We start from the raw sequence: 18,161 nt of genomic DNA, 5'->3' as shown, positions 1-18,161 counted from the left end.
TGGGTCTCCCTTTGCCTTTCAGCACCAGCTGGATGAACACAAACCCCACAGCAGGCAGGAGCCCCTTTCCCAGCCAGCAAGGACACCTCCATCCAGGGGCTGCCCAATTTCCAGCACAGGGACTCAGAGGCTCCTGGGGTGCTCAGGGCTCACCCCCAGCTGGAGCACAGACCCCAAGGGGCACAGGTGATCCTGCAGGTGGTCACATTCTGCCTGCAGCAGGAGCTCTGAGCTCTACAGACACACACTCACCACTGGATCCCTCCTGCAAGGGAGGAGGGGGGATGGCACAGAAGGACAGGCTCACCACAGACCAACCCAGCCATGGAAGAGCCCTGCCAGGCCAGGGTCACTCTGCAGCACAGAATCACAGACTGCTGTGGGTAGGAAGGGACCTCAGAGAGCACCAGTGCCATCCCTGCCATGGCAGGGACACCTCCCACTGTCCCAGCTGCTTCAAGCCCTGTCCAACCTGGGATGGGGCAGCCACAGCTGCTCTGGGAACCTGCCCCAGGGCCTGCCCACCCTCACAGGGAAGGATTTAATTCAAATATCCCACCTATCCCTGCCCTCTGGCAGTGGAAGCCATTTCTGTGTCCTGTCCCTCCATCCCTGTCCCCAATCCCTCTCCAGCTCTCCTGGAGCCCCTTCAGGCCCTGCAAGGGCTCTGAGCTCTCCCTGGAGCCTTCTCCTCTCCAGGTGAGCACCCCCAGCTCTCCCAGCCTGGCTCCAGAGGGGCTCCAGCCCCTCTGACTGCAAAGCCAGCCTGGCTGGCAGGAGGAGCCTCCCTGGGATGTCCTGTATCAGTGCCCTGGCAAAAGCCCCTCTGTGCTCAGGGACAGACAGATGTGAATGGACACACAGCCCTGCCCCAACACTGCAGTGAGCCCTGCACTCACTCCAGCAGCTCCATGTCCCTCTGATGCTGGATGCAGCAGCCCCAGCTTTGCCCTCTCCTGGTCTCAGCTCCAGCTGTGGCAAGGAAAGGAAATGGTGTTTCCTATGGGAAACTATCCCTGTGCAGAATGCAGCCCCACTGGGGAGGTCACTGCCTTTCCTATGGGCCCTCAGGGACTCCCAGCAAGGCAAACAAACCCTCCTGGGCCTGGCTGGCTGCAGTGCTCAGCCTCATTTCCTGGGGTGTATCCTGGAGCTGCCACATGGCACAGCATCCCCAAAACCCGTGCCTGTGCAAAAAGGGACACGTGTGGCTGGAGATGAGCACAACACAACTTGGGGACAGCATTCTGGGGGACAGAGACATGCAGCACCAGCACAGCCACAGCACCTGACATCCTCAGTGCCCACATTCCACCCCAAAATATACCCCAAACACAGCCCAAAACACAGCCAGGGGCACTGGCTGCTCCCTGCACACACAATGCCCTGCCCCTACACGTGGTGTCCTGGACTAGGCAGTGTCTCCATGATGGGACACATTCCTCTCCCCCACACATGCTCCCACTCTTCCTTCCAAGTCACTGGGCCTGCAGCTCTCGATTTTTTCCAGATTATCTCATTTTTGGCACCTGTGTTCACAAAGCCAGACTCAGCGTTTCCCACTCAGCCCCTCCATTTGGAATCCTGGGCTGTAGGAATTTTCCCATTAAAAATAATAACAAGAACAAAAAAAAAGACTGTCCATAACCAAGGCTGAATCTGTCAGCTGGTTTTGGAGGAAACATTTCCCTCCAGCTTTAATCTCTTTGTACAGTTAGAGAGCTGGAAAGGGTGACTCACAGCATCTCCATCCCAGGGAGCCTCACTGTGTTAAGAGTTGTCCAAATCCCTATAACCTCACACTTGGTGTCACCCTAGCAGCACAGGACAGAAGAAAAGTCACCCCAAGGCTTGTGTGGCTTCATTTCTCCATCCCTGGGTGTCCATGGCACAATGGGGGCCTGGAACTCGTGGGAGGGCACTGGGCTGCAGCCCCCACCACAACTTCCCAGCACACAGCAACAAGTTTGGTTTTCACGAGAATTTCAGTGCATCTCAAAGCTTCCTTCTTTCCATTCTTAAGTATTTTTTAACTGTTTAAATTTTAACCCAACTCTATGGGAGTTCTAAAGAAAAGTCTTTCCATTAGGCTTCTAGATGGAAAGAACAGTGAAAAAACAAATGAATTGCTTCACTCTCCTGATGTTGCCCTGCTTGTTGTGCAGCAGAATAGATGGGGGAGTCCTGCTGAGTTTGAAGGTGCACCTGGCACCCTGTGTGGCTGTCCCAAAGTGGCCATGGGACAAAGATCCCAACAAAGCTGAAAGCTCAGAGATGTTTTTCAGACCCATGCTGGGACACAGAGGAAGGTCACATCCCTGTTTCAGGTGCATTGTTCATTAGATCTGCTCTGATTTATCTAAACAAGCTCCAGATCATCCTTGCTGGCTGACTGCTGTCCCCAGGGCCTGGGCAGCCACAGCAGCTTGTGAGGAGACCAACAGGAGCATCAGACCAAACCAGCCCTCACTTCTCATCTGGGAGTGCTTCCAGTCCATCACCTGAGGTGCCAGGACTGAGCCATCAATACAAACAGCAACTGGGAGAAGTAGAAACAGACTACTAAACCAAAATGGAAGTCTTTAATTTTTCTGGGGCTAGAAATGCCTTCCCCAATCTCCAAGACAAATCACCACACATGACAAGGAACAGAGAAGGCAAAGATGTTCAACCACACAAGCACAAGAGAGGGGAGGCACAGTGGAAGGGGATGCTGGGGCAGGATCACCCAGGATAGATTTGAATCCTGAAGATTTGCCTGTCTCTCATGCAGCTCCAGAGGATCCCAGGAGATCTCTCCAGTGCAAAGGGCAGGTGGATGTCCCTGGATGAAGCCCTGCTGCTCCCACAATGATTCCCTGCTCCTCTCCTCACAGGGATGGAGCAGCTCCTGCCACACTGGCCCCACAGCCCTGCTCAGACCTGCCCCACCAGCCCAGGGCAGAGCATCCTCCCCTGCCAGCTCCATCTCAGTGCCCTGGGACTGGGAGGGAACTGCTGCCCACAGCAGGAGCCTGGGAGAGGTCACCCCCACCCACAGGCTCTCAGATTTGGATATTCACATTTTTAAGTCCTGCACAGCAAGGGCAGCCTCCCACAGTGCCCAAGGCTGTGGGTTCAGGAACAGCCCTCCCCTCTCACCTTGTTTTTACAGCTATTTTAATTGCCTGTGCCTCTTTCTGCCCTCTGCACATCCTCCCCTTGCCTGCACCCACTGCATAGCTCACATTGCTCTGGCAGACTCCAGCTACAAAAATCCACATCACCTGCTCATCCCATCCCATCTCCTTGTCCCAGCTGGGGAAGCAACAGCCACAGAAAATCTCCATTGGGATCTCCACTGCAGATTTTGGGGACACAGAGTCCAGCTCTGCACATCCCAGAGGGATGGGTGCCTCTGTCCCTGTCACTAATGGCCCAATTCAAGCACAAACAAAGCAAATGCTCCCCAGGGAGTGCAGGAGAGCACAAAGACTCAGAGAGGGAGAACATGGATGGGAAGGAATTTTTCTTGCCCCATTAAATACCTCCAGCTCTCCTCCCACCTCTGGAGCCACACTGCCCTGATGAAGTTCAGCACTGAAATTACTCCTTTCCTCTGTGGTTTGCTCTGAACTGCCAAGCTCCCTGTGGCTGTTCTTCTCCTCTGAGCAGCCTCTTCCTGCACAACACACTCTGCTGCATACCTTCAGCACAGGCAAGGCAGCTGAGCCTGACAGCTGGGGAGGGCAATCCCAGCACAGCAGAGAGTGAGGGCAGCTGGAGGCAGCTGCCTGCATCCCCTGCTCAGCTGTTTGTGCTGGAGAGCCACCAACAACGGGACCCAGAGGTGTCCAGTGCCCCAGGAGCACCTCCTGCTGACCAAACCCTGGGGCAGGAGCTGCCACACTGCTGCAGACATCAGAGAGGCAGCACCTTTATTTGGGGGGTTGTGGTGGGGCCAAAGCTGCAGTGGGGCTGCTGAGCATTGGCAATGTGCCTGCACCCATCTGTGGGAGCTGAGGGTCCCTGTGCAGCCCCCCAAACGTCTCTGTGCTCTTGCACCAGCAACAAGGAGAGAGGCCATGGACCTGCCCAGCATCACCTTGGGGTGGGTGCTGTGGAACAAGGGGAGGAGCACCCCAAAACGGGGTGAGAGCAAACCAGGGCAACCTGAAGGCACAGCAGTGGAGGAGGAGATGGTCAGGAAGGGGATGTGCTCTGTACCCTTGTGCTGACACACAAGGGAAGAGGAGACAGAGCCCTCACAACCCCTCCAACTTTGGCTCTCTGTGGCAGTGGGGCTGGACCTAGATGATCTTTAGGGTCCCTCTCAAGCCAAACCATTCTGTGATGATTCTTGGAGACATTTGGACTGAAAGCCCCTTTTGTAGCAGACCCAGGCTGGCTGGTGCTGCAGGGCAGACTCCAGACAGCTGGGCTCAGGGGTAACATATCCCAGCAGCTGTCCCCCCTCTCTCCCCACCCTGGGCAGCTGGAGGATTCAGCAGCTCAGACAGTCTTCTGCTCTTAAAGTGCCCCACCATCCAGAGCCTGGGATGCTCAGAGCAGCCCAGAGCCAGCAGGACAAGGCTGAGCACCCATCCACAGGGCAGGATGGGCCCCCTGGGCACCTCACACAGCACTGGGGACAGAGAGGGGGGCTCACACAAACTCCACCCTGGGCTGGGGCTCACAGCTCAGCTGGAGATGGCCCAACCTATAAAAAAGCCCAGCTCAGAAAGGTCACACCTACACCATGCACAGTAAGAAAAACCCACTTGGGTCCTGCAGAGTCCACATCACCTCCCTTGCTGACTCCTGCCTTGGTTTTACAGCAGCACACACCACAGCCTGACTTCTCTGCATGCCAGACTGAGCACAGGGCTGCACCAGCAGAGGGATGGAACCAACCCCTGCTGCAGCTCCAGGGCAGGCATGGACCTCCCAGGCCCTGGGTCAGCCACCCCATCCCACCCCATCCCATCCCACCCCATCCTACAGCCCCCAGGGAGAGGCAAAGGGTGGGGAGGGAAGGGAAGGGGTGCCCTCCACCCAACCACTGGATCCCTCACAGGAGAGAGCTCGTGGGCGATGGAGAATGGAAAAGCAATTAACAGGTCTGAAAGGAAAATCTCCAAAACATGGAGAATAAATGACAGCTGGCAAGGGAGGGAAGCTAGCTTTAATATGGAATTAATTGAAAACAAGATAGAGCTAATATAAGCCAGGTCTCCAGTTTAATAGTGGCTGTGCTCCAGGATGTTATTAGACTTTGTCTCCAAGGGCAAAAAACCCTGACTCCTGCTAATGAAAAGGCAGTTCCTGCCCCAAACCATAAACAACAACACCAAACAGCAACATCCCAACAACACTGCCAGAGCCAGCACCTCCCTGCACCTGGGAGCCTCTCCAGGGCTCTGTGGCTCTGCACAGGGCCTGAGCTGGCACAGCTGGCACCTCCCAGCACACAGGCTTTTGGCATTTCCTTTTTGACTCGACAGAATTTCTTATTGGAGCTGGCAGCTCTTTCAGGCAGGATAAACACCAAGGTAACAGCTCTGCCTGTGGACACATGTGAGCACAGACCCCAGAGGTGTCACCACAGGAGCTGAAAGAGCAGCAGCAGCACCTGGCACCTCCTGTGTGACACCTGGGGCACTGACCAGCCCAGCTTAAAGCCAAACAGTCCAACAGAGACATAACACCTATATTGTTTATACTTTTAATCCAATAACTAAATTCCCATGACCCTCAGTGCAGCACTAACTGTCCAACCAGAAACTGCTACCTGAAATCATGAAGAAGAAGGAAGATGAGCACTGAAAGACACACCACCTAAAATTTTCCATCTTATCCCACACCTGTGGAGACTGACAGGTATTCCCAATTAGGGAAAAGGAGAGGCCTCTCTTGGTACTCCTGTTCTGTTCCCTGGGTCAGCCTCTCTCCCTGTCCCTCAGTCTCTGGTCACTCCCACCCTAATTCCCTGCTAACCCCACCCTTTGTGACACCCCCATGTCCCCTGGTAATTGGCCTCTGATGCTCTCCCCACCCTGCTCATCCCATGTGTTTAACCTAGAACCTCACAAAGCACCTGCCCTTTGTTCCCTGAACCGTGGATGATGCAAACACAAATAAGCATCTCTGTAAAACCCCTACAAATGCCTCTTTTACTTGTTTTCACCCCAAACAACACCAGATGCAACACATACCTATTACTACATTATAAAAACCTCAATTTAAAACCCTTCACCACGTGAAAGCACACACTTCTATTTAACTACACACCCATGATTTTAACTCCATCACTCAAATTTGGAAGCTTTCTCCAAAGCCTCAAGTCAAAAGCGTTCTCCAAGGGGTGAAGCAGAGAAACTCATACCCGGTTTTTGGGGAGGGCTGTACTCACCCTCCTGTCTCTTGGCCGTGCTGTCCGTGTGCGGGGGCTGTGCCTTCGGCTCTGGCGGCAGGGGCTGTGCGGGCAGGGCGGGCTCCGGGCTCTCTGCTGCCCGAGTGGCCGCTGTTTCGGCAGCCCTGGCGGGCGGCATGTCCGGGCGGCGCGGCGCGCTGGTCCCGGCGCTGATCCCGGTGCTGGTCCCGGTGCTGGTCCCGGCGGGCTCGGCGGGCTCGGAGCGGCGCTGCGGCGGCTCGGGGATCTTGGAGGGAGGCGCCTCCGCCCTCCGCGGCTCCTGCGGCTTGCCCAGGGTGATCTCAGTCCGCCTGGCCGCCGCCTCGGGTGCTTTGTGCCCCGCATCCGCTCGCTTGAGGCCGAACCGCGCCAAGCCCGAGCCGGAGTTCTCCACCTGCTTGGAGGAGATGTCAATGGAGATTTCTGTTCTTCTGGACACCGGCTCGGGCAGTTTGGCTCCAGAGAGCTCCACTCTCCTCAGAGGGGGCTTGGGGGATCTCTGCACCGTGGGCTCCGCGTGTCTGGTGGGCGGCTCCGAGTTCCTGGCGCCCAGTTCCTGGAACTTCTGCGTGGAGCTGGACACGGTGGACCTGAGGAGGGTGTTGGGGGCCCGGCGCTGTGGGGTTGAGGAATTTGAGGATTGATCTACCTCCTCGACCTCAAAGGATCTTTTCAGAGCTGAAAAACATGAAAAGTAGATCAGGGTTTAGTTACCATCCAGCTGAGGGTCTCCAGAGATGCTCACAGACACTGCATAAGGCTCATTTCTGCTCCTTCATCCCAGGACTCAGAATCCTGGGGATTAAAGCCTTGCCTCCTCAGACAAGTTAAAAACCCAGTAATAAAACAAATCAGGGCCAGGAAATTCAGCCCCAGAGCAGAAATCATCCCCACACTGCCCTCCACCCACACTCCAAGGGTCCCACCACGAGAGCAGAGCAGGGCACTGGATCTGGGGGAAAACAGAGATCCAGCTTGAACACCTCGCTTTCCCTCTCACATCCAAAGATGCACAGATAAATACAGACTTTCCTGTCAGCACTGCCAGCAAAATCTGAGTTGGGAACAGGAAAATAATCACAGGACGGCACCAAATCCATATAAATGCAGCAAGAAAACCAAAGGTGGCAGCCACAGAAGCTCATATCCTTAAAAACAAACGTAGAGACTATGAACCAAAGACTATGAACCAAAGACTGAAGTGTTTTGAGCACATGGACTTGAAACCCTGGTCCAAGGAAGGGGACAAGTGATCCCTGCTCCTGCCAGGACCCAGCCAGAAAGACACAAAAGGTTGAATCCACGGAAAGGGAACCACTGCTGGATCCCATCAAAAAGCCACAGGCTGTAAATACCCTCTGACCCCCCCAGAACCCCCAGGCAGGCACAGGGGCAGGGCAGGACAAGGCACAGCCTCTGACCAGCACAACCAGCCCACCCATCCTTTAAATCAACAGAATAGCAGCAGTGAGATTTAGCCTCTAAAAACCTGGGACTGAGATCCCACAGGACATCAGGATGCCAGGGAGAGCCAGGAGCACAGCCCTGCCTCATCCAGATCCTCCCAGCCCTGGGGTGGGGCTGGAGAGGAGCCACCATGTGTTCCAGGGCTGCTCTGACCCCCAGGGCAGGGCTGGGGACCCTCCAACCCCTGGGCACTCTGTTTGCAGGACAGGAGCCACTGGTCAGTGCTGGGAGCCAGCATCTGCTGCTGGCCTGCCCAGCTCTGCTCCAACACCACTGGCACCAGGCAGGGCAGCAGCAGCAGCAGCAGTGACCCTCTCTGTGCTGGCAGCAGGGGCTGGCACAGCCATGGCCACATCCCCTGGCAGCTGCACAGGGAAACCAAAGGAATGGTGAAGAAAGCCCTGGGAGCTGGAGCTCGTGTGTCAGACAAGGCACACCATGGGGAGACTGCCAGGGGTTAAAATGTGAGATCCAGACCTTGGGCTACTCTCCCTTTTGGGGAGAATACCCCAAAACTCCTCAATATGCACCCCAGGCTGCAAAGCCAGCCTGGATGGGCACTGAGGAGCCTGGGGGCAGGAGCCTCCCCAGGATGTTCTGCATTAGTGCTCAGGGACAGACAGACGTGAAGGGACACACACCCATGTCCCCCAGCTGGTTCAGACCCCAGCATGGGAACTGCTGGGCAGCAACAGGAGTCTGGGATGGGCAGGGAGGGATGCACAGAGAGATCCAACCCCAATGCCAGCCTGATGGGAACAGCACCATGGCTGCTCTGTGGCTGTGCAGAGAGGAAAGCACCAAAGCACAACACTCACCCCCCCATAAACCCTGGAAGGGTCCCATGAAGGGCACCTGGTGACAAAATGGTCTGTCTTGCATCTCAGAAATATTCAGACATTGGTAGAAGAAGGGAGGGAGGCAATGAAGAAAACTAAAAATGCTTTTTCTCAGATTTATCTGTTTTCTGACTTCCCTGGAGCTCTCCCAGCCATGCCACCACCTGCTCACAGGGGTGGGATGCTCCCTGCAGCAGTCCCTGCCCTGCAGTCTGTGCTTGGCACAGCCCATGCACTGCAGGTCTGTGTCCAAGTCACAGCTCTCAGCATCCTCAGAATCATTAATCCAATAAAGCCCCACAGTGAAAAGCTGTTTGAACAAACTCTCAGGTCTCCAACCCTGAGCTGGAGCTCTGACCCTCCAGCACAGATTTTCCACAGTTTCCCTTCTCCATCACACACTTTATCCAGAAACTAAACATTTCAGCTGTTTTTTTTCCCCCAAACCCCCACATTTAAAACAATGCACCAGCCAAGCTCAGTTTGCATTTTGCTGGAAACAAAGAGAGTGGAAGGGACGAGCCCATGGGGAGCCTGTGCCTGGCCTTGAGCAAAGCTGGGTGGGCAAGGGCAGCACAGGACAGGGCACTGGCAGCTCCCCAGGCAGGGAATCACACTTCTGCCCACAGCAGGCTCTCCAAACCTGCCTGTCACTCCTCCAGACAGCTCAGTCTGCAGCTCTTCCACCAGCAGCCCTACAGCCTCCTGAGAGATGTGTTTTGAGGAACAGGGAAAATGCTCTCAAGGAACCCAGCAGCAAAGGAAATGCTGACAAGAAAGGAAATCTTTCTTTAAGGAACACTGTCCTGAAGATCCCTCAGTGCCAAGTGGTTTGGGGATTTCTTTCTGAGCTGCTACTGAGCTTTGGATACAAACAGCCCTGCCCTGCTAACACTTCCTAAAGAAATGGTGGCTAACCCAATTGCAGTGCTGACACACATGGCCCTTTCTTTTGACTTTCAACCCCACAGAGTGCCCCAAGCCCAGGGTAACCTGCCCAATGCCACCCCTGTGGTCTTTCTGGAGCACAGCCAGCCCCTGTCCTTATCGAAGGGCTGGACTGAATTACAACACCCAAAAATGGCCTTTTTCCAAGTCCTTCTGGGGCCTGTTGCAGAGTAGAGAAAAAGGTCAAAGCCCAGACACAAAGGGGTTCAAAAAACCCAAGGCAGAGCTGCAGAATCATGATTACAGTCCCAGGACAACCAAACCCTCCAGAGAACTCCTCCCTTGTGCTGCAGTGCCAGCAGGCAGGAAGGGGGTACTGAGGGGCTGGGCAAGCAACCTGCACCCCTAAGAGGGGCAGAAATGGCTCAGCAGTGTCTGACAGCAAAACCATGAGGAGCCCCAGGTCTCAGTGACATTCCCTCCTCAGCAGAGTCACTGATTTGCCTGGGGACACCCCAGAGATTTCTCACCCACAGCTCTGCAGGATGGGGAGTCCACCTCCTGGTGTCACAGGGATTTTGGTACCCAGCTTGTCCTGCTGGCACATTTGGCCACTGCCCTGAATTCAGCATGGTCTGGAGAAGGCCAGACATCCCAGAAAGGACTGTGACCACCAGGGTTTGTGTCTCTAAGACAGCCCCACTGCCACAGACACGATCCTCAGCAATGTCCCCTTCAGAGGGACCAGGCGTGGCTGGAGCTCCCTGCTCAGCCCTGCCTCTCCCCTCCTTGCATGAGAAGAGACAAGGACCTCAGGAAGCACAACAGCTCTCAAAAAAAAGAGAGAAAACTTATAAATAGTGTGTCCTGCCCAGAGGCAGGAAAGGAAAGTAAACAGCCTCTGCTCCAGTGACCCTCCTCCTAGCTTCCTGCAGGGAAGTGTCCCTGCTCCTCACAAAAACAGGAGCAGAAGGCAAGGCAGGGCTGGGGGGCCCCACACCCCACTCCCACCCACCCTGCCAGGGTCCCACATGGGCAATTGTGGTCAATTCTGTGTCCCCAAGGGCTCCAGCCCCTGCCACATCCCTGACAGCCCTAACAAGGTGTCCCTGCCCTGAGCTGGGCATGCTGCAGGACTGTTCCCCACTGTTATATTTTCCAGAGGGTTTTGGGCACAAACAGGGCTTTCCCAGCCCCACCAGCAGTATCCCATTGACTGGCTGGTGTTGGAGGGATGTGTTGTGTACCACCCTTCCTTCTCTTCCTCTGGAGCTGCTCGTGGGGCTGAGCACAAGCTGCACTGCCTTTGGCACGTGCTTCCTTTCAACCAGTGCCAGAGTCATTCAGACATCTCTGGCTCAATCCACCACTGCTGAAGGCTGTGGCTTTAGGGCAGGGAAAGCCCAAATTCCCCTAAAATAAGACCTCCAAGTGCCTCCTATTGGATGCAATCTCTGCAGCAGCCCCCACCAGCATGTCTGGGGCAGGAACCACTCACTGCAATGTCCCTTTGGGGACCAGACCTTTGCAAACCTCTCAAGGTCACAGTGTTTTGCTCAGCACCACCCAGCTCAGCAGGGCTGGCTTCAAAAATACCACTGCTAATCCTGCTGCTGGATGAGGGAGGCACAGGCTCTCTGAGGTGGCTCTGCTGGCTGAGCACAAGGACGTGCCCTCCTGAAAACCCAAATGTGCTCCATGCCAGACAAACAGGAACTGTGTGCCTTCATCCTGCTCAAACGCTCCCCAAGCAGGCATGGGGGATGAAAAGGAGAAAACACTGATTTCTCCTCCTATTTTATGCAGCAGTGCTGCACAGTGAGGTCTCTGTGTCCTCCCAGTCACCCCCCAGCCAGGCACCAGCAGGTCACTGGCCATCAGTTAAAGCTGCTCTTCAGGGATCCTCCAAACTGGGGGGAGAGGGCAGAGGTCTGGTTCAAACCCCAGCAGCTCATGCAACAGCCAAGACTCTTCAGAGATGTCCCAAGTGAGAGCACTGGAGACTCCCACACACACAGCCCTTGCAGAAGGAGTTTCTCCTGGGGAGGCCCAGGCAAGGCAGGGGTACCCAGATGCCATGAAGGGATCTGGCTCCTGCAGAAGGACTCCACACCTCCAGCTGGATGCTCTGAGCACACAGCACAGCTCACCCTGCTTTGCTCTGCTCTGGACACCCCAGCAGGGAACATCTGCAACATCTGCTCCTCCCCTCTCCCCTCTCTAAACACAATATCCCACCAGCAGGCCAGGGGAGGCTCTGTACAAGGAAATCTATGCAGAGAGCTCAGGGGGAGACCAAAATAAACAGCAAGGGATGCTGACTCCTCGGGGACCTGCTTGCAGCCAGAGCCCCCAGCTCTGCATGGCCACAGTGCCCAACTGCTTCCCATTAAACATCCTGTGTGCTCTCTGTAAGCCAGGGGTTACATCTGCTTGCTTGCTTAAGCACAGAGAGCTCTCCCTGGGTTTCTGGACACACAGGAGCCCTGTGGGGGGCAGCTGGACCCGTTATTCCCCAGCACACAATGGCACTGTTTAGAGCCAGGGCTCGCTCCAAACTGCTACCAGATGGTCACCTCCTGTTCCCAGGCAGGAAAGGGGGGAGGCTGCAGCTCTCATCTTTCAAGGAACCCTTGGAAACCCAACACAGTATTCACTTAAAGCTTCCCAGAGCCCTGTCACAGGCAGCAGGGTGCTCACTTTGTGAGCAGAGTGTTTGCCCAATTACCACGGGGCCACCTGGGTCTGGCCTGCCCAAACCTCCCCTGAGTGATGGCACTGAAGAGCTGCCACCACCCACACCACAGATGGGTGCACTGCAGTGAACTACAGGCTCAGTTACAGGGCAAGTGGGGTGTTCTGCATGTCCCTGTAGGGTACATCCACTGTGTATTAAACTTAGAAGTCCCACAGCAGAAAGGGGAGGGAGCTGCACCCCTGCTGGTGGCAGGATCTCTACCCCTCCTTAAGATGCTCCCAACTCCCCTCAGTGGGGTCAAAATCACGGGTCTGAGACACAAAATCCCTGGTAGTGCAGGCAGCAAGTGATGCTGCAAAAGCTGGCAGGATTTTGTGGGTACACACAGCTTCAAAACAGCCTGAGAAACTCAGATCCCCTCTTACAGCCACAGAAATGAAGGCAGAAAATTTTAAAAACACATTTTCCAAAGCTTCTGGTGATCCAGCAAAAGAAAGAAGTAAGGGTTGCTGGGGCCCTTCCCTGTGCTTGTGCCAGGAGGCTTCACACTTTTGCTTTACCAATAAACCAAACTTGCTGCACTACACATATAAGATATATCTATTTATATATATCTCTTCATATATCTATATATATATCTAGTGACACTATGCTGTTGTACCCTCACTCTCACGCTATCCTGGGTCAGATTATGAACAGTTTATGCCCAAATAAATCCTTTCTCTGACTTTCTAGACAGCCTTCAAAAAAAATTGCAGTAGATTGTCTGGTCTGACATGAATCACATGTACAAGAAAAGGCTGGCAACGTGCTGTCACCATGCTGGGCCTTCCTGAATGGTGTAAATGGTACCAGGAGGTGAGTTCTGGTGGAAATTTGGGGATAAATGCAAGTTCAGGGCTCTGACATCAATCAAAGTATCATTTGTCTCACTCACAGCAAGGTATAAAACAGCCTGAGGCTGTTCATTTCTGTTTCCCAGAAATGAACATGCAAAAGCAAAATCAGGACTAAGAATCGAAAAAAATAAAAAAAAAAAATCCACACTCAGATTAATAAAAAATCCCAGCATTCCAGTCCCTACAATGCAGTACTCAGAAGGTTTTAGCTTGATTCTCTATTTCACTTGGGTTTATATAACCATTAACTCACAGCAAAATGCTTCCAGATCAGACCAGTATATTTTACATCCCTTATATTCATTTCATACTTGTACAGAAAATTGCATAAAACACAGGGTATCCAGCCCAGCAGATTGCATTACTGGCTCTGCCACGGGCTCACTCCAGCCCCTGTCTCCAGTCTGTGCTCCAGTTTCCTTTCACTGGGGGAGGAGGAAAAGGGAAATAAATCTTTTCTGTGCCTCCCACGGGGCTGTAGATTTGGTTTGGTTCACTAACATTTCTAAAATGCCTCGAAATGATTACCCAGAGACAAAAGTATGATGCAGATGGTGTTGCAGAGCCCAGCCTGTCCCGTGCTGGTGCCACAGATGCCACCCCCAGGTGTCCTGAATCCCAGAGTCCAGGCAAGGACAAGGAGAATGACTCAGGAGGGTGACCAGCCTGGGGCAGGGTGATTAAATCAGTGAAGATGCTTCAATGGGTGGTGTTGCAACATATTGCTTAAAAAGCTACAGAAAAAGGGTAAATAAAAGAGTAAAAGGGGCAAAGGAGGGACCAGGAGCCATTCAGCCCTGCAGTGCTGCCTGCAGTGCTGCTGATTGCTGCTGTCCCTGCAGCCAGCTCTGTGACTCTTGGAGGGGACACCCAGCACTGCAGTGTGAGCTGCTGTCCAAACGTCCTGAGGGCTGGCAGAGAGCAGAGCCCTCCTCCTCCCTGGGAAACGTGCTTTGGAAAATAAAATCAAATCAAATCCACCCTTTGCACATTTCCCTGTATTTTTACTTCCAAAGGCCAAGATGAAAGGGACTGAGTCCCAGTCCTCAGCACACTGCTTGTCTCCCAAAGCAGTGCCACTGCCCTCACCACTAATCCCCACCACGACCCCAGGGCTGGGAGGGGCTGCAGAGCACCCACCTCACCCAGCAAAGGGCTGCACAGTTTTGTGATGTTTGGGTCCCAAAGTGCCACCCCTACTGCCAGGAGGACAGTGGCAGAGTGCTGCCACAGTGTGCCCTGCCCTGCAATGCACAGCAGGCTGGCACTGACTGTGCCCACCCCTGGGCATCAGCCTGGCAGCCCACCCCACACTGCCCAGCAGCACTGGGGCCACACACCACCCGTGGCATCTCCCCCTGTGCCACACAAACCAAGGCCAGCCTGGATGGACCCTGCCCATGGGCCACCCCCTGGAGGTGTCCCCAGGAGACCCAAGGGCTGAGCTCCATCCAGCAGCCTCACAAAAGCAATCAGGGTAAAAGCCTGAGTCACACCATCAGGAGATGGGAGCTGACAGAAAGAGCTGGAGCCAGCAACAAACCCCTTCTTGTCCAAGGGCCACTGCTCAGCTGCACTGCTTGTGGCAGGGGGGACAGTGAGGAGGGGTCTCCTGCACCCAGGAGGGCTCTCCCCACAATGGCACCAGCACAGCAGCTGGGCACAAACTGCTGGTGCCACCAAAGGGGTGCCGGACCAAACAACACCCTGCAGGAGTGAAAGGAGAGTGGCCAGGGCACAACCTCACCCCTGTGAAGGGAATGGCAGCCCACAAAGAGCTCCCCTGATGGACCCTGACCCCACCAACCAGGCACAGCCCCACCAGGGACTGAACTCAGACCTCCTGACTCATTTTTCAGGCTTCAAACAAATTAAACAGGATTTAGGGGCACTTGGTTTGTTGCCTCCACATCCCATCTCTAAAGACCAAAGAGTTCACTGCAGCAGGAGGGGACAGGGAGGTTGGGATAAGGAAAGAGCCTGCATGATGCTCTTGCATATCAAAGTCAGAAATGTGAATATCTGGAGTGATTCTGGGCTCTGAACTCTCCATTATTTGGATTATTATTTGGATTTATGACACAGCCCCATCCAGGTTTTTTGTGTTTACTGTCTCACTCCTAGCTCCTGGGAAGAAGGGCTGAGCAGCTCCCTGCAAGGAAGGGCAGCAAACCAGAAATTAAACCAGCACCCAGTGAGGCCATGGGGCACCCAGAGGTACCAGGCTAATGCCTGGCAGGAATTTAGCCCCAGGTTTGCTGGTGGAGCTAGAGCCATGGTCACTCAGAGCTATCAGACCTGACCCAGCATGTTCCAGAGGTGCTCTCTACTGCCCTAATCCACCAGAGGCAAGGAGCAAAGAGTGCAGCACTTGAGGTGGGTCCCTTACTGAGGAAAGGCTCTGCCCAGATGCCAGAGACTGGGAAGAGCCAGCATGGGGCACCTGCTCCTGCCCTGACTCTCCAGCCATCAGCACTGTGCTTGCAAAGCCAAGGCTGCTGCCCTGGCCCTGTGTAAGGACCATCCCCTCCCTGCCCCTTCCCAGGCTCTGAAAGGTCTCTTTGTGGTCAGCACAGGGCTGTGCTCACTTTGCCCAAGGCTGCTCCCACAGGAGCTCACCTGACCCAGCACTGAGAGCTGTCACAGAGCCAGGGACACTGCTTGGTGCCACAGAGGGTGACAAGGACACAGAGCCCAGCCCACCTTGCACCACATGACTGTAAACAACAACCTCTGGATGATCCTACATCCTAACCAGGGCGAGGCAATCCCCAGAGCCCAGCTCACGTGGACAGACAACTGTTCTTCCCTTTCCCACTCCCTCACAACCTTTTTATCCCCAAAGAGTTAAATGTACACAGGAAAAACCACCCACAACAGCAGGTACTCACTGCTGTGACCAGGCAGATGCAGTGTTTTGATTTTGTGGCTTGAAGGCCAGTTCAGCAGGGGAAGATACAACTTCTGCTGGGGAAGACACAAAACTTCCCTTCCCACAGGCACCTTCCTCTGGCTCCTTCCCCTCCCAGCACATGAGGATTTGGCAGAAAGCTCCCATCCACCCCATCCTTTATATTGGATAGAGAAAAAAGATGTGGAATAAGAGAGAGAACACTCTGAAGTGGCAGTAAAGCCCAGCTTTGAGGGTATCAGAGGTGACTTTGCTGTCTTGGAGCACCAGCTACACCAGTGAGCAGCTCTGGCTCTGCCCACACCGAGCTGCTGATGAAGAGCCCCAGAACAGACCAGCCACAGTGTGACTTTTTGGGGACAGCCCAGGAAATCCAACAATTGAGGAGCTTTGCTTCACTCCTCGGGCTGGGAAGATCCAAGCTGTGAATCGGAAAGATCTTTTTGCGTTTCCTTTTCCAGGCATTGAGCCCTGGCACACGAGGGACCATTAGTCACACTGCGTGCGAGCCGGGCTGCTGCTCATCCTGCAAACCTTGGGCTGGGCTTAGGGACACACCTTGGACCTGAGCAAGGCACTCACACAAACACCAGCCACATCCCATCTCCAGGGCTTCCCACTCTGCTGATCTCAAGGCACATCAGCCACGTTCCTGCTAATATTAGCCCGGGGCTGAGCCCCAGCATCCGCAGCACGCGGCTGCAGCTGCTCCCAGGGCAGCAGGAACGCTGGCCCTGCCCAGCCTGGGGATGCACCACGTGTCCCACACACTCACCATTTGCTCCAGGAAAGTTTAAGGATGAGTTCATGAGTTTTATGCATCTAGAAAAGTCTATTTAAAATGCAGCACCCTCCTGAAAATGAGCTGAGTGGTGGTTTTTTGGTGGGGCATGATTTAGTATGAGTTTGTACCTCATTGAGGCAAAGTATGCTGGTGAAATATTAAAAATACCCTGCACTGGGTGGTGAGAGAAGTGTCTGAAAAGTGTGCAATAGTAAGGAAGAGTAAATAAATAAAACAGCCAGAGAAACCTTCTGATCAGCAGTGTCATGTTCTGGCAGGGCTGGAGGGTCCCCACCCAGCTCCACAGCACTGCCAAGGTTCACCCACCAGCCAGCACTGGCTGGAGGCTCCCCAAGGGAGCTGGGCTCTGAGCAATGGGAAAAACAGGGATTAAGAGCCATCAACAAATGCTGTCTCATGGTTTCTACCAGAGCACAGCTGCCAGCCTGTGCCCCCACCAAGCTGTACCCCCACAGAACCCCTGGGCACCCTCCTGCCTCTCCACACACTTACAGCCCTGCTCAGCATTTCCACCAGGCACAGCTTACACCCACTGTGACAATTTGTGTTTCAACATTACAGGGAAACAAATCTGGTGCTGACTGACAGCACTGGCAAAGGCAAGGAGTGCTTGGCATCAGTGCTGCCAACTCAACACCAGCAGAAAAGAGCCTCAGTCACCCTGGGGCTGCTCAGCAGCAGCCACATCCCACTGGGATAGGGATGGAGCAGAACCTCTCCAGTCTCATACCAGATACTGAGTGCACAGTGCTTACACCTCTGGCAGGGAGATGAGTACCATGCTGTGGGATTATCTCTGTGCAGCATCAAAGCCAAGCAAAGCCACCAGCAGGAACATCCACCCCCTCTGCAGCGGGGCACCCCGGACACCAACATCCCCCATCACCCAGCCTGGGCTGGGGCAGGAGCTCTGGGGTGCTGTTACCACACTGCACAGGCATCTAACCAGGCTGATTCAGCACTGCAGCCTCCCCTCCCTGCAGCTCAGGGTCTGTGCCTGAGACCCTGGGGAGCTGAAGGAGCCCCAGCCCCCTCTGAGGCAGAGGTGAGCTTGGGAAGCACTGCTGCAAGCAGGGCTGAACCAGCCACACTCCTGAAAACCTGCCAGAATCTATAAACCCAGGGGCACAGCTATTATGCTCTGTAAATCCTGGCAAACCACAGACCTAATGATACTCTGCCCCATCAGAGACAAGGACGCTTTTGTCAGTCAAATAAGGGGGATTAAAATCATAGAATGGGTTTGGTTGGAAGAGACCTTAC

General features: G+C 54.5%; 1 protein-coding gene across 9 annotated transcripts in view; it reads right to left on the bottom strand.

Annotated features, from left to right (window-relative positions):
- Positions 1-18,161, bottom strand: part of SEPTIN9 (septin 9) — a 130,901-nt gene that overhangs the window by 47,743 nt on the left and 64,997 nt on the right. For all 9 annotated transcript variants that reach the window (XM_079323430.1, XM_079323434.1, XM_079323429.1 and 6 more), the window contains one exon: positions 6,392-7,069. In XM_079323430.1, the coding sequence (XP_079179556.1) occupies positions 6,392-7,069 (678 nt within the window). The remainder of the gene's footprint in view (positions 1-6,391; positions 7,070-18,161) is intronic.

The sequence above is a fragment of the Erithacus rubecula genome (genome assembly GCF_903797595.1).
Source record: "Erithacus rubecula genome assembly, chromosome: 20".
Classification (NCBI taxonomy): domain Eukaryota; kingdom Metazoa; phylum Chordata; class Aves; order Passeriformes; family Muscicapidae; genus Erithacus; species Erithacus rubecula.
The sequence above is the reverse complement of the archived record's forward strand: the minus strand, read 5'-3'. Positions and strand labels throughout refer to the sequence as shown.